General features: G+C 35.3%; 1 protein-coding gene across 1 annotated transcript in view; it reads left to right on the top strand.

Annotated features, from left to right (window-relative positions):
* The window catches only part of LOC136030047 (glycerol-3-phosphate acyltransferase 1, mitochondrial-like), a 112,226-nt gene that overhangs the window by 14,473 nt on the left and 81,261 nt on the right, over window positions 1-16,492 (top strand). The window contains exons 2-3 of the mRNA XM_065708667.1: window positions 12,891-13,000; window positions 14,641-14,751. Coding sequence (XP_065564739.1) covers window positions 12,905-13,000; window positions 14,641-14,751 — 207 coding nt within the window. The 5' untranslated portion in view covers window positions 12,891-12,904. The remainder of the gene's footprint in view (window positions 1-12,890; window positions 13,001-14,640; window positions 14,752-16,492) is intronic.

Genomic DNA, 16,492 nt, shown 5'->3' with positions numbered 1-16,492 from the left:
TACTAAATCTCCACAATCTCGGGCTCAACTTATTGTACATTGCAACCAGATTATATTTGGTTTGTAATTCGCTGAAAAAGCGACTACTCCACTTTGAAGTTTTATAGTTATCACATGAAGTTCAACATGGAAATCTGACCTGGATTTAAATATTAAGAAATCATGCAAAATTACTGCTTAGAATTTCAGTAGTGTGCGACCAGAGGATGCTACCTGCTCGTTATTAATCAAAACTTTGGTTGGAGTTTAAATATTACCTTTGCAAAGTTGTGTTGCGAAATTTGGTTCATCTTCTGCTGCCAATCTTATATTAATCCGTTTTGGAGTATGCATTGCATTAAGATTCCAATAGTACGAATTATTGAGTTCACTCTAAGTTTGCTACCCTTGTTCTTACGTATCCCTTCGATGATTTTGCAAGGCCATGTGCCTCCTTTTTCTATTGACTGCGTTGTTCGTTGCGTTGGGAGTTCAGAGATTTTGTCATATTAATACCATTAAAGTTTTTCTCCTTCATATTTTGTACTCTGTTGTTCGTTAAAATTTGTTTGTACATATTCGGTGCCTCATAATTTTTTGTGTGAGAATACCACTTCAATTTTAAACAGGGAAGATCTGAATAACTGCAAACCGTAAAGGCTTATTACGACAGAATGCTCTTTGAGTGAAGTTTTGAATTTGTCCTGTCTCTTAAAATCCTTCCGAACATAGATTGTTTGTCGAGTAAATTTGGGTTAAAACCAAAAGTAGGGAGCCAACATTCCCCTCAAGCTTTAACCTTTTTTCTTAATTCAAGCACAAAATGATGGATCTAAAGTTCACTTATACATATTCCAAAGCCTTGACTGGTTTAACATAGAAAACTGTTGCATTCACTTATCCAGTTTGAGGTGAATTCGTCTGTTATATTTGTCCTTTGTTTTTGGTATTTCAATTCTTGTGAATTCAACAGTTATATTTTTCCTTTGTTTTTGGTACTTAAATTTCTTGGTATGTAAACACTGGACCCGGGCAGATGATGCCCTATTCAAAAATATCCCTGTTAAAGCGGGGGTGGGGGGGTCACCATATACTCTGAATATGTGCTTATATACTGTGATATCTCATATTTTCTGAAGGATCAATATGTTTTTTTCTGAAGGATCAATCATAGTTACGATAGTATCTGGGCATAAAAATGCAGTCTATGGTGTATCTGACTTTGTTTGACTCTTTCTCTCAACTCTACTTTTTTAAACAGCAAAAAACTTTAGCGTAGAGACATGGACGTTGAGGTGGGAACAGCCCCTTTCATATATGGAGTAATTTCTGTTCGTTTTAAGTCTTAATGTCGCTCCTTACTTTCATTTGAAAAACTTTTTATTTTAATTTTTTTTTATTTAATTTCTGAACGTTTTGAATTACTGGATGTTTTAATTTTGGCCCTCCGCACATGAATATTCAAAATGAAATTTGCATATTAATTTTTTTGGGGCTAAATGGCTTTCTCATAGTTTTGATCGGACGATTTTGGGAAAAAAGGAGCGGGGAGTAGGCCAAGCTACCCTACAATTTTTGGTTACTTAAAAAGGCAGCTGGGACTTTTAATTTTAAGAGTGTTTTTATTAGTAAAAAATATACATACCTTACGAATTAACTCACGTAACAAACTTCTAAATCCGTAAGTTTTTATTACAAATATAAGGGAGTTCGCCCCCTCGTCAATACCTCGCTGTTTACACTAAAGCTTAAATTTTGTCCCAATTCTTCAAGAATGATCCCTGAATCACAATGGCCGTAGAATAATAGTTGAAATTAATAAAATTCCTGTAGCGTAAAGAGCGAGTTATCAGGAGGAGGTGAACCCCTCATATGTGTAATAATTTCTGTTCGTTTTAAGTTTTAATGCTGTCCCTTACTTTGAGTTGAAGACTCCTGACAAATTCCTCAATGGAAAGTTCCCCCCTCATAACCCCCTCCCATCAACCCTGAAAGTGTCTGTACACTTCCTAACAGCCGCTACTATGTGTAAACACTGGTGAAACTTGCAGCCCCTCCCACGGGGACTGTGGGCGAGTAAGTTGTCCCCAATGACATAGCTTTTAAGTTTTTTGACTCGGATGAATAAAATGGCTATTTAAGAATTTTGATCTGGTGACTTTGGGAAAAAATGAGCGTGGGAGGGGGCCTAGGTGCCGTCCAATTTTTTGTTCCCTTAAAAAGGGCACTAGAACCTTTAATTTTCGTTAGAATGAGCCCTCTCGCGACATTCTAGGAGCATTGGGTTGATACGATCACCCCTGAAAAAAAACTAATAAACACGGATCCGTGATCTGTCTTGTGGCGAAAAATACAAAATTCCACATTTTTATAGATAAGAGCTCAAAACTTCAACTGTAGAAGTTTCACGCTCTGATGCACTGAATCTGATGGTGTGATTTTCGTTAAGATTCTGTGACTTTTAAGGGGTGTTTCCCCCTATTTTCTAAAATAAGGCAAATTTTCTCAGGCTCGATACTTTTTATTGGTAAGACTAAACTTGATGAAACTTATATATTTCAAATCAGCATTAAAATGCGCTTCTTTTGATGTAACTGTTGGACTCAAAATTCCGTTTTTTAGAGTTTCGGTTACTACTGAGCTGGGTCGCTCCTTACTACAGCTCCTTACCACGAACTGTTTGAAAGGCCAAATTCTCCATTTTTATAAATATGAGCTTGAAACCTCTACATTGAGGTTTTCTGATATGCTGAATCTTATAGGTTGATTTTGACGGTTTTATTGGCCTTTTGGAGGGTTCCTCCCCTTTTCTAAAATCAAGAAAATATCTTTATAGATCATCAACACCATTAAACTTAATGAAATTTTGTATTTGAAATCAACATAAAAATCCAATACTCTCGATGCATTAACTGCTATTAAAATTCCTTTTTTCAAGTTTCGATTATTATAGACCCAAGCTACTCCTTACTTACAGTTCGTTACAACAAAATGTTGGATTGTAGGATCTGAGAAAAAATCCTTTGGCATAGGTTTTAGACAACAAGTAACTTACAGAAACACTCAATAACTTTGTTATTCTTTATGTTCCTGAAGTTTCAGAGACACATATATTAATACTGCATCAAATCTTATTTTGCTATGACTATCCGATCTCTTTAAGTACAATAATTTAAAAACGCTCACTTTATAAAATTCAAAAGTCAGAATCGATATTCAGCAAAATAGCTTTTAGGGCAAATGAAATTGATTGATATCCTCTCAGTCGATATATTAAAAAGTTCAAATGAAAGCGAACTGAAAAAATAAAAAAATATCGGAAAACAAAAAGTAGACAGGCTAGGCTCGAAACTAGAAAAAGAGGAAAGTTTAAAAGGCAATTTTGTTTCAAAACAAGTGAAAGTGTGACTAAATAAAAAAAAAGAGAATGCAGCATAAAATTTGATGGCAATTTATTTCTATTTATGACGATTTATTCTTCGTCACGAATGGAGCTAAAAGGAAAATTTCATCCGTATCTTTTAGTGTTTTCTTAGTGACACAAAAAGTTAATAGTGGTCAATAAAATAAAATTTTTCGTTCCAGGTGAGAACAGATTAAGAACTGGAAAATCGAATATGAACTTTGACCTAAATTACGTTTGTAACGATCTGTGTCGCCATTATTTGTTTCATGTCTTTAAGCAAGATGAATATCACATACAGGAAAAATCTTTGGTTATTTCTTAGCCGAAACGAACCAGAGGGAGTCAGGTAGCGGCGGCAACCAAATATGACATCTTCTTCTTCTTCAGAAAAAGCACTTGGACTCGAATCATTCGGTGTCCTTGTGGTTTCGTAGTTGGGTGATGCTCCTCCTTAGCATTGATTTCTATTCTTCTGATGGGAGAAAAAAACTACTTTGGGTTCTTATCTCTATGAAGCAACTTTTCAAAGGTCACGCATGTTATGATATCTTGTCGAAAAAATAGTGTGCTACATCATTTTGTATATGAAAATGTAATCTTGCCGAATATTGCACTTAGTTTTAATACTATCTTTTGTTGCTCACAAAAGGCCCTAGATACAGCAAATTCTTTCTAATTAAGCCCTTGAAAGTTCCTCTGTGACGTTTCTGTGACCCGATAGCAGCGATAAAAAAAAGATATAAAAAAAAAACACATTATTGCTTGCGAAAAAGTGATTTTCATTGTTGCTCAAAATGGGCAGCCATAATTCTCCTAAATCGGTTTTTTTTTTTGCTACTGTGATCTCAGTCGTACATTTTTATTTCGGTCCAATATAAGTTCCATAGGGCTTCTGGCTATTATTTAAAATTCTCATAATTTTTTTTTGCACCAAACTTTTATTATTATGGTTAATCAAAATAATAATTACCATTGCTAAATCAACTTTACAAGGCTATTCTCTCACTTCACCGTTTTTTTAAACGCGTTTTGAAATTGTCGGCTACTGCGGACTAAATTTTGTTCTTTATTAAGCTATGGCAAATTCCAAAACCAATTCCATGCTTTCAGAGAGCATCCCGTCTATCAAAGTTGACGTTTTTATGCAAAATTCTTATGAAGTTGAACATCTCCCACTACTGATAGTAGTGTAGGATAGCCAATTTTACATTAAAGTGCTTAGGTACAAAAGAAATCTTATCACCCGTTTAGATAAAACAATCACATGAGTTTACAGCTATTTGCAAATCTTTGCTAGACTAATCGCAAAAGAGACGACTAGCAAATGATAGTTTAAAAGCCCTTAGACGGGGATATAAGAAAATTTAATACCCAAAGCTGAAAAAATTATTTCCACGTGGGTATTTTATTAAACAAAATCTATAAAAAGAAAATTATCTTACAAAATATAAGAAACACCTTGTTTTTGGCTATGAAATATTTACTTGGTTTTCCGCTCTCAAATTGAAAGTGTTAGCCAACATAAAAATCTGTGCGACAGACTCTCAGGAAACAATAAAATTTAGACTTGGGAAGTTTCGTCAAAGGTAACATTAAGTAAATGTGATTTTAATAACACAGATTGTAGACTATTTAGCTTCTTATCTATTTTGCGACCAGTGACAGTGTAATAACACAATAAGTTCTTTTAATTCCTAGGCTTGAAGTTAAATTTCAAGCGACACTCGACTTAGCTGTTGTTGTTGTTGTTTGGGGTTTGACGCGTTCGACCAATAGGTCATATGCGTTCTTATCACTCAGTTGTTCTGTGCCTCTATAATCACTAGCTGGCTTGGGTGTCACTTCGGTCAGTATTTACTGAACCAGAACAGTATCACTTGACTGGCTAATGGAGGGGTGTTATTTGCCTGCAGCAACTGCTTGCGTTGAAAAACAGGAATCAAAATACTGCAACTATGCATTGTCAAACAGCAATTAAAATACATGTACAACAAAATAATAAAAAGTAATACAATTTTTACACATTATAACCAATATTATACAACCAAATGCCGATAAAATCTATCTAAAATGATAAATAGGGCAATTCTAAAAATCCTATTAAATAGATGATACAAAAAAAAAAAAATTTACAGGGAATGATCCAAACCAGTAGTCTTAACAAATCTACCTAATAGGTTTGTGCTTAGTTTTCTAGCCCAAGGAGGAGACTTGTGATGTCCTAGAATAGAACGCATTGTGAATGCATTAAATGCCTTCTCACAGCAATTTATTAGTACTTCTCTCTCTTTTTCATATTTTCTACAGTTAAAGATGATGTGACGTATATCTTCATATACTCCACATGTGTCACAGTTGGGGGATGGAGCCATTTTCCACTGGAATAGTATGGATTTTGTCTTTGCATTGCCACGTCTAAGACGAAATAGGCAGGTAGAAAGGATGTGAGGAGTGAGGTACATTTCTTTTGAAGGCTGCTTATAATCATATAGATCGAGGAGCTGAGTATGGGAAGAATGGAGCCAGGCCTCTTCTTCTTCCAAAATTTTTGAGCTGATTGAAGAAAGAAGTCCAGGACCAGTAATAGGGGTTTGAGTGATCAGGCCTAGTTGGGAGACTTGTTTTGCAGCCTGATCAGCTAATTCGTTTCATGTTATACCACAGTGTGCTGGAACCCATATGAAAAGAACAGATATACCCTTTTTCGCAAGTTGAGAAACCAAATTTTCAATCTCAAAGGCAACTTTTCTTGCTTCGTGATGCTGGTGTGAAAGGTAATCCAGAGCTGAAAGTGATTCAGTGCAGACAATATACTTCTGATGTTTGCTCTCTCTTTGGCTTGATATGGCTTGAAGTGAAAACTTAATTGCCATAAGCTCTGCAGAGAAAATTGTCAGGTTAGGGCGTAAACGATATGAAAGAGACAGGCTCTGGGAGGATATAACTACTGCAAAACTGCATTTTGTTTCTGTCTTTGTGCCATCTGTGTAAACTTGAATGTATTCCTCATATTCTGCCAACTTTTCCAGGAATATGATTTTCATGAGCGCTTGGGGGAGACCCTCCTTTTTTATGGTGATCTTAGGAATAATCAATTCCTTAATTTCTTTGGAGGCACTAGACAAATCATCATCCAAATTGACAGTCAGCCTGCCATTCTCCATGAACTCTTCCATGCCCGGAAGGCAAAGGAATCTCTGGAAAGAAGACATCTCTGTTGGTTAAAAGCGGATGTCAAGGTTGTGGTGGCTAATAATTTCTTTGTAGATAATATGGTTCCTGAGTCTTATTTTCTTTGCTAAACATCTTGCAAGGAGATATTTTCTTCTGGAGTGAAGGGACTGGACCCCTGCTTCACAATACATAGCTGCAATAGGAGTAGATTTTAGGCCACCATGGGCCCTTCTTAAGATTGCATGAAGCGTAGTGTCAAGTTTCTTCAGGAGACATTTTTTAGCTGATTCCATATATAAATGATCCATAGTATATCTTGGATATCACCACTGACTTGACGATAGTTGAGGCAAAGGCTATGGGGGCACCTCTTCTTCCAAGGCAGAGAGCATTAATGAAATTTTGTCTTTGTTTGAGACTGCCAATCAGCTCATCCAGATGGGGTTTTCATGTCATTTTATGGTCAAATATAACTCCTAGAAAGCGTGCATGTTCTGCAACTACAATCCCTTGTCCATTCAATTTCACCTGTGGTTTGAAAGCAGCCAGGTTATGCATTTTGTGGAACGACACACTAACTGACTTATGGGTTGAGAAAACCATATTATTATTATTTGCCCAAATTGATAGCGTATCTACAGCTTTTTTGGAGGCTGACTGTAAGCATAAAGGGTCTCTCCACACAACTGCAACAGCAATATCGTCAGCATACAGAAACAGCTCTACTCCAAGGACATTTTCCAGGCTTATATCATGACAGTACACCGAAAAGAGAAGTGGACTTAGAATAGATCCTTGAGGGAGTCCAATGTTGTAAGATTTTCTCTTAAACTCTGAGTAGGAGCAACTCAAAGAAACTTGAACCTCCCTGCCAATTAAGAATTGGTGGATCCAATTCACCAGTAGGTCTGGTAAACCCATTACAGATAGCTTTCTGATTAGTTGCCCTACATCAACTCTATCAAAAGCTGAATACATGTCTAGAAATATTACAGGGACAGCTTTTCCTTTTTTGAAACTAAGTTTTATTAGATGCTTTAGTCTTATTGACTGATTATAATCAAGTCGGCTCATTGGCCGACTTAGCTAATTGGCTGTCTATTTAGATGGTTGTAATCTAATTCTCAGAAGACAACATATTTACTTTACTTAGTCACTGACAAATTTTTATTGTCATCAATCACGTTACTTTTGAAATTTTTGTTTAAGACATCATAGCATGTCTGCATTCCCCGATGATATAATTTTAGGGTTTTCGGTGGATCCATCATGGTACGTTTATAAACACTGTTTCCGATCGCTAATCATATAGAAAAATAAACTTATTTTCGTTTTTTCATTCTGAAGGAGATTAATGCTCAGTGGATGGAGATGCAGAATGATGATTGCATGAAGTATTTTTTAAAGCATAATAAGGCACATCTAAATCCTAAGAGAAAACAGAAGGATGGAGAAATCCTTCAACAGGTAAAACCACTAGCCTCAATGGTGAATTTTTCCCTTTTCGTATAGATTAGCAAGAAAGAAAGTGAATGCATCATCTGGTGCCTTTTTATCCTCTTTCCAAATATAATTATCTCTTTGAGGAAAATAAAAGGTAGTCAATTTTTATTACCACACAAAAAAGTGACTATACCTAGAAACTGGCTTTAAAGTGGTTAAAACATGTCATTTGTTCATAAAATAGTTATCCAACAGTAGTTTATTTCAGAGGTACTGGTTTATAACAATACAATTCCGCATAGACTTGATTTTAAAACAACCCCCTATTTTAAAATGTCAAACATTTTCCTGATGTCTGTATAAAAAGGTGCATTTTCTATGTGATAAATTTAGCTATGACCTACCAATAAAAAAGGTAAAGAGCATGCCATTTAGTGTCCCTAAGTCCCTAATGGTGGTGCTGATCCTGGTATAAGCCTAGGAGCCCAGCTGTACATAAGGAAACATGTTAGGAAAACAGTTCTTAGGCCTATGGTTAAATTCTAGCTAATTGACTTCGTGCTATTTTGGAAAGGGTTTTGGTTAGGAAAATGAAACTTTTAGGGATGTGTCTAAAGACTAAAGTATGTCCCAGGAAGTATTTTAAAGTACCCACCTCTACTCCTTCTCCCTCAAGAGGACCCTGAAATTTACCTATATGACAGGTCTATACCTATTGAAATTTTGACAAAACAACATTTTACCCTCATTTTCAGTTACTAGTTGCTTTTTCTCTGCCTTTAGTTCTGAAAATGCAATTCCTGTTGTTTGAGTAGAATTTTGAGCCATATCAATGTTTTTTTTTTCAAAATATAGGAAATGTATTTGGATATCTTTAAAATCTCATAAAATGGAATTGAGCAAAGTTATGAAGCTGAAAACAATTTTGTTGTACTTCAATTAAGCAGGAGATCTATTTTGCAAGGTTTCACTTTTATAACACACATATTTTAAAGGTCAGAGCCCTCTAGAGGGAGAAGGAGTAGAGGTGTTGCTTCAAAATACATACCTGGGACATACTTTAGTCTGTAGATTCATCCCTGAATGTTTCATTTTCCTAACCTAAACCCTTTCTGAGATAGCAAGAAGTCAATTAAGTAGAATTTTACTATTGTTACTTCATAATATGCAGAGTAATCCTATTTAACACATTTTGTAGCAAGAGAACTTTTATCTTAACTTTTTTCACTGTTGTACAATTTTTGGTAAAATTCTTGTTAATTGACTTCTTGATATCTCGGAAATGGGTTAGGTTAAGAAAATGAAACTTTCAGGGATGAATCTACAGGCTAAATTATCTCCCAGAAGGTATTTTGAAGCAACTACCTCCACTCCTTCTCCCTCTAGAGGGCCCTGACTTTTGATAACCTTTAAAAATATGTGTGTTATTTAAAAGTGAAATCTTGCAAAGTAGATCTTCTGCTTAATTGAAGTACAACAAAATTGTTTTCAGATTCATAACTTTGCTCAGTTCCATTTTATAAGGTTTTAAAGATATGCAAATACATATCCTAAATTTTGAAAGAAAAAACATTGATATGGCTCAAAATTCTACTCAAATAACAGGAATTACAATTTCAGAACTAAAGGCAGAGAAAAAGCAACTAGTAACTGAAAATCCAGGTAAAATGCTGTTTTGTCAAAATTTCAATGGGTATAGACCTGTCATGTAGGCAAATTTCAGGGCCCTCTAGAGGGAGAAGGCGTGGAGGTGGGTACTTGAAAAATATCTTCCTGGGACATACTTTAGTCTGTAGATTCATTCCTGAAAGTTTCATTTTCCTCACCTAAACCCTTTCCAAGATAGCAAGAAGTCAATTAACTAGAATTTTACCCAATTTTTTAACAAAATTTTGAAAAATAAACATAGTTACTGTATTATATCAGATTAACAATGCTTCTTGACTACTAAGGTCCCTGCATCAGCCCTGCATTGCTGCAACATGATTCAATCTCTGGGTCCTATACTACCAAGCTAAGGTCAAATCTACTGTGCCACCACAGGACAATAAACATAGGTTATTTAAGAATTAACAACGCTTCTTGACTACTAAGGTCCCTGTGTTGGCCCTGCAGTGCATTCCTGCAGCATGATTTGATCTCTGGGTCCCGTAATACCAAGCTAAGGTCAAATCCACTGCACCACCACAGGACATAATAAACATAGGTTCCATTGCATTTTTCTGTTTTCAAATATATGTAGTTAAACACCATCAGTGCCATCTAGTTATTTTTCACAAAAACATATCAATATACATATAGTGATAAATTAGGTTATGTAAGGTTAGATAGTGTTTGAGAATTTGTTTATAAATGATTTTCAAGACTTACAGAATAGACACAAATATTTAGAAATATGATAAAAAACTGGAAATACAAGGAAAGAAGCAAAGGTGATGGTTCTCCTGCTGCAAAATGTGTTAACTAGGACTATTCTCTGTACTATGAAGTAAGAATTGCTTTTCTAACATGTTTTCTTGTGTATGGCTAGGCTCCTATGCTTGTACTATGATCTCTGTTGCATGACTCTTCGGCCAGAAAGAAGCAGGTAGGCTAAATTTAGCAAAAAGCTACAGATTGCTTTCCTTCTACAAAAATGACAAGGAAAAAAGAAGAAGACATATAGAAATATCAGCATGGTCATATCAACATGGTTTATAAAACTCATTTGACAGTATGGTCTACAAAATTCTCAAAAATAAGCATAGATTTTGTTGCTTTTTTATGGCACCTGGTATTTACCAAGTGAGATATAGCAATAGCAAATTCTGTTGGTTAGTCTGTTGGTCCTAGTTTTGCTAGTTTGGGCACTTCCAGATAATCTAGGACAATGAAATTTGGAAGGAATGTCAGGGACCAGGCCAGATTAAATTACAAATAGTTGTTTCCCCAATTTGACCATCTGGGAGGGAGGGGGGAACAGTTAATTCAAAAAAATTAGAAAAAATGAGGTATTTTTAACTTATGAACAAGTGATCAGGTCTTAATGAAATTTGATATTTAGAAGGAGCTTGTAACTCAGACCTCTTATTTTAAATCCCAACCAGATCCAGTGTCGTTGGGGGGGGGGGGCAGAAATCTTGGAAAACACTTAGAATGGAGAGATTGGGATGAAACTTGGTGGGAAGAATAAGCACAAGTCCTAGATACATGATTGACATAGAGTGGAGAGATTGAGATGAAACTTGGTGGGAAAAATAAGCACAAGTCCTAGATTCATGATTGGGGGGTGACTTAACTGGTAATTTGAAATATTAGACAAAATTAGGTATTTTTAACTTATGAATGGGTGATTAGATCTTAATGAAATTTGATATTTATAAGAACCTCTTATCTCAGAGCTCTAATTTTAAATCCTGACAGGATCCAGTGACATTGGGAGGAGTTGGATTAATCCAGAAAAAATAGAAAAAAATAACATATTTTTAATTTACAAACAGGTCACCAGATCTTAATGAAATTTGATATTTAGAAGAACCCCGTGTCTCAGAGCTCTTATTTTAAATCCCAATCAGATCTGGTGACATTGGGGGAGTTGGAGGGGGCACCGTCAGTTAAATCTAATTATTTCTCACAAAAACACATCAACAGACAAATAGTGATAAATTAGGCTAGGTGAGGTTTGTTTAAGTTAGATGGTATTTGTGCATTTGTTTATAAATGGTTTTCAAGACTTAGAGAGTAGACACAAATATTTAGAAATGTTCTAGAAAAACTGGAAATACAAGGAAAGAAGTGAAGATAAAGGTTCTCCTGAAGCGAAATGTGTTAACTAGGATTATTCTGCATATTATGAAGCAAGAATTGTTTTCTTAACATGTTTCCTTTTGTATTGCTGGGCTCCTAGGCTTATACTCTGATCTTTGTTTCATGGCTCTTCAGCCATGAAGAAACAGAGAAATTAAGCACAAATTTTGGATTGTTTTCCTTCTATAAAAATGACAAGAAACAGACAGAAGTAGATATAGAAAAATATCAGTATGGTTTTATCAAAATGGTTTGTCAAACTCAGTATGTCAGTGTGGTATAAAAATTCACTCTAGTTAGTTATGTCCATTTGTGAAGGTTTTAAGTTTTTTTTTTCTTATCACCATAGTCCTGAGCTGTTTCTAGGGTTAGTAGCATCAGAGGAAAAATAATTACAGCATCCCCTCCAAACTCAAATATAAAGAAAAAAGCCTAACCAAAGTGAAAATTTTTATCCAAGTGGGAAGTCCCCCAGCTGCAGCAGTTGTTCTACATGTTTACCTAATTTAGCTAGTAAGTGCAAAAATCATGTGGTAAATATGGATTTCTTTTCTGGCACTAAGCTGGATAGTAGATGAATACACTACTCACTGCTTCTGTTTATGCTCTTACCAAAGATACTAGGCATTTGCTTTGCCAGTTTTATCTTGAGCCCTTAGAGTGACACCCTGTTCAGTAAATTTTATTTGAAAGGCTTCATGCTAGTCTTATCTTGGAAATTAAATATTAAAAACAATTGTTGTCTCATTTTTTATGATATGATAGGAGGAGAGTGGTCTGCTTGGGGAATTTTCATGGAAAAATCTTTCTAGTACTTTTAAATTTAAAGATGCAATGGTTATTATCTGTGGGGGAAGTTTTGGTGCAAGATTCTCCAGTGTCAGAATTTTTTCGGAATTTCTGATTTTTCTGAATTTCATTGCTTTTACAATGCAGCAACACATGATGGGTAAGTTAGTTAGCAAAAATAGCAAAAATCTGCTCATCTAGAACCTTACCCTAGAATACTAAGCTATATTATTATTTATTTTTCAAATTTAAGACATCTTTTTCTACAAGATCTTAAATCATTTCAATGATTTAAAGAATATGAAAATTGCAGGTTGGAATGTTACAATGTTAAGAAACAACTATCATATTGACATTTTGACTCACCAATTCAGACACTTCAAACTGGACTTATTTGGAGTTTCAGAAACTCACACCCCAAGGGTAAGAAACATGAAATTAGGTGATATAGAATTTATTTGTTCAGGCAGGAAAGATGGAGCACATGGTGGGATACATTGGGTAGGGCTCATGATGAATAAGAAAGCTGCTAAGTCTTTGTAGTTAAAAAGTGAAGCATATTAGTCCTAGTAGTATATGCTCCTGTAGAACCAATTGATGGAGATAGTAGTGGTTCAGCCAAATTTTACTGACAGGAACAGAAAGACAGGATACAGGTAAATATTTCGTATTTTTAATGGAATATTTTCATGCCCATACTGGTACAAATAATGGTAGATGGTATCCTAGCCTAGATGAATTTAGTATGAGAAAAGAAGATAATGATGGTTACAGATTACTGCAATTTTGTAGATATAACAATCTAGTAATAATCAATCCTATAAGTTAGCATGGCATTCACATGATGGTAAGATTATGCTGTTGTAAATCAAAGACTGGTATTCATGTTAAAATTAAAGATCACTGTCTAGTAGCATCTAAGATTAATTTAATGCTGAAATTTAGGAAGGATAACTACCTTTCAGGATGATATAATGCTGGTAGACTCCAGGATGAGAATTTTCCAGGAGAAAAACTATCCAGGAATAGTTGAATACTAAACCAGAGAGTTTAGAATTTGCGAAATAGAAGTTTGATCAAACAATTTTAGGAAAATAGTTTCTGGAGTTACTGCTACTGTCTTAGGGAAGAAAGTTTGAAATGTAGCTAGGAATATTATGAAAATTCTTTATGTTTAATAAAGAGTAGGAGGGACTTGTGCAAGAATTATTTGATTAATAGATCATATGGAAATAAGAGAAATTTAAAGACAGTAGAGAAAGTATTATAAATTAAGGAGGAATGAAGTGAGGGGTATGTAGAAAATTGATGAAGATCTGGAATTTGCAGTCAGACAGCATAATAGTAAAATAGTGTACTGGCATGTAAATAAGTTGAGAGAAAGTAGTCAATCTGGACCTGGACTTGTCCCAGTAAAGGATCAGAACAATGCCACAATATTTGTGCTGATGAAACAGTGTAATTGATTATAGTGAAATGTTATAGTTAATTATAGGGAAATGTTTGAAATTGCTTTTCATATTTTAATTTCCTATTTATACTGTTTTCCATCACGTGGCTGCATCATTAATCAATACTGCAGTGAAATCAATTTTAGATCTAGTCTAAAGCAATCATACTTGTGGCAAAATGTAGTCTGATTTGAATTTTTTAACTGAAAGAAATTAAATCAAGTTGAAGAATGTGGTACTCTTAAGCTGTCTTGAAAAAATAGCTCCCAGGTCTTGAACCTTATTCCAATCCTAAATTCAGATTTGTTGCCAATCACATTTTCCAGTAGACAGGATGGAGGAGAGGGATAGTAGATAGTTTTTATTTTGGAAGCAATGTCTGAAACCATCCGAAAGACTGTTTCTAGGCATAAATCTTTCATTTGTTGATCTGGGGCATCTGTCCATGGGGGATGGGTGAATGTGCTCATATTGTATATTAGGCTGCTATACATAATTTTTTCAGTTTCGCCACTATGATTAAATGAGGATCCTTTGGGTCAATCTTAGGGGTAATCCCTCCCTTTGGTTGTATGCAATTGTATGGTTTTGAATTAGCATGTTTTTTTTTAGTCAAAATATCTTTCACTGTCTCAGTTCAAGATGAAACCAATGGTATATCCAAAGCCACTTCTAAGGCCTTACATGGGATTGTGTTGTCAGACCTGTCAAAGTGATGGTAAGGTATGTATAGTTTATGCACTATTTATTCTTTTTTTGTGTGTGTGTTTTCTCGCCACAGAGACTGGGAGGGGGTATGGTGTAAGAAGTTTTTTTTTTTATATCTGAATTGTTTCTTTAATAGTAAATGCAATACAATGTAAAGATAAATTTTTTCAAAGGTATAATATCTTAATAGACTTTTGGACTTACAGAAGGTATGATCCCCGTTGTATGTTCAGTTTTTATGGCACTTAGTATTAACCAAGTGACATATAGCAATTGCAAATTCTGTTGGTCTATCTTTTGGTCCCAGCTTTGCTACTTTGGGCACTTCCAGGAAAGCTAGGACGATGAAATTTGGCAGGCGTATCAGGGACCAGACCTGTTTAATATAGAAATAGTCGTTTTCCCGATTTGACCATCTGGGGGGGGGGCGAGTGGGGGGCCACTTGCCCCCCACTCCAAAAATAGAAAAAAAGATGTTTTTTTTTAACTTACGAATGGTTGATCAGATCTTAATGAAATTTGATGTTTGGAAGGATATCGTATCTCAGAGCTCTTGTTTTAAATCCCGACCGGATCTGGTGACATTGAGAGGAGTTGGGAGGGGGAAACCTAAAATCTTGGAAAACACTTAGAGTGGAGGGATTGGGATGAAACTTGGTAGGAAAAATAAGCACAAGTCCTACATGACTGACATAACCGGAAAGGATCTGCTCTCTTTGAGGTAGTTGCGGGGGGGGGGGGAGTAATTCTGAAAAATTAAAAAAATGAGGTATTTTTAACTTACGAACGGGTGATCGAATCTCAATGAAATTTGATATATTAGAAGGATATCGTGTCTCAAAGCTCTTTTTTTTAAATCCCGACCGGATCTGGTGACATTGGGGGGAGTTTGGGGGGAACATAAAATCATGGAAAACGCTTAGAGTGGAGGGGTCGGAATGAAACTTGGTGGGAAAAATAAGCAGAAGTTTAGTGAGGAAGAATTAGCGACAGTACTAGAAGGATTAAAAAATAATAAGGCCCCAGGTGCTGATAGTATGATTAATGAGTTTCTTAAATATGGTGGCTCTGAGGTTAGGAATAAGCTACTGAAGATTATGAACATGATTTTTGAAAAAGGGGAAGTACCCAATGATTTTAGGAAAACCTTAATTAAACCACTGTATAAGAAAGGTGACAAGAGTGAATGTCGGAATTATCGAGGCATTAGTCTGGTCTCTGTAGGTAGCAAATTACTGAGTAATATGATACTTTTTAGACTGAGACATGCTGTAGACAAAGTTTTAAGGGAAGAACAATGCGGTTTTAGAAAAGGTAGAGGATGTGTCGACCATGTTTTCACTCTTAGGTTAATAATTGAGAAGTCCCTTCGTTGTCAAACACCTTTGGTCCTTAGTTTTATCGATTATGAGCAAGCTTTCGATTCTGTTGATAGAACGGCGTTAACAAAGGTCTTATCGTTATATGGTATACCAGAAAAATACATTAAAGTGATTTGCGCTATGTACGAGAATAATACTGCTGCGGTTAAGGTAGGAAATGAGGTTAGCAACTGGTTTTGTATTAAATCAGGAGTTAAGCAGGGTTGTGTTCTATCCCCCTTTATATGGATCATTTTGATGGACTTCGTCTTAAGGAGCACAGGAAAGGCAATTGGAGACCATGGAATCAAATGGGGAGGAAGAACGTTCCTGGACTTAGATTATGCTGATGATTTAAGCATATTAGATGAAAGTGTGAGCAAAATGAATGAATT

This window comes from Artemia franciscana, chromosome 8 (assembly GCF_032884065.1).
Source record: "Artemia franciscana chromosome 8, ASM3288406v1, whole genome shotgun sequence".
Classification (NCBI taxonomy): Eukaryota; Metazoa; Arthropoda; class Branchiopoda; order Anostraca; family Artemiidae; genus Artemia; species Artemia franciscana.
Note: the sequence above shows the minus strand (reverse complement) of the source record. Positions and strands in the feature narration are given on the sequence as shown.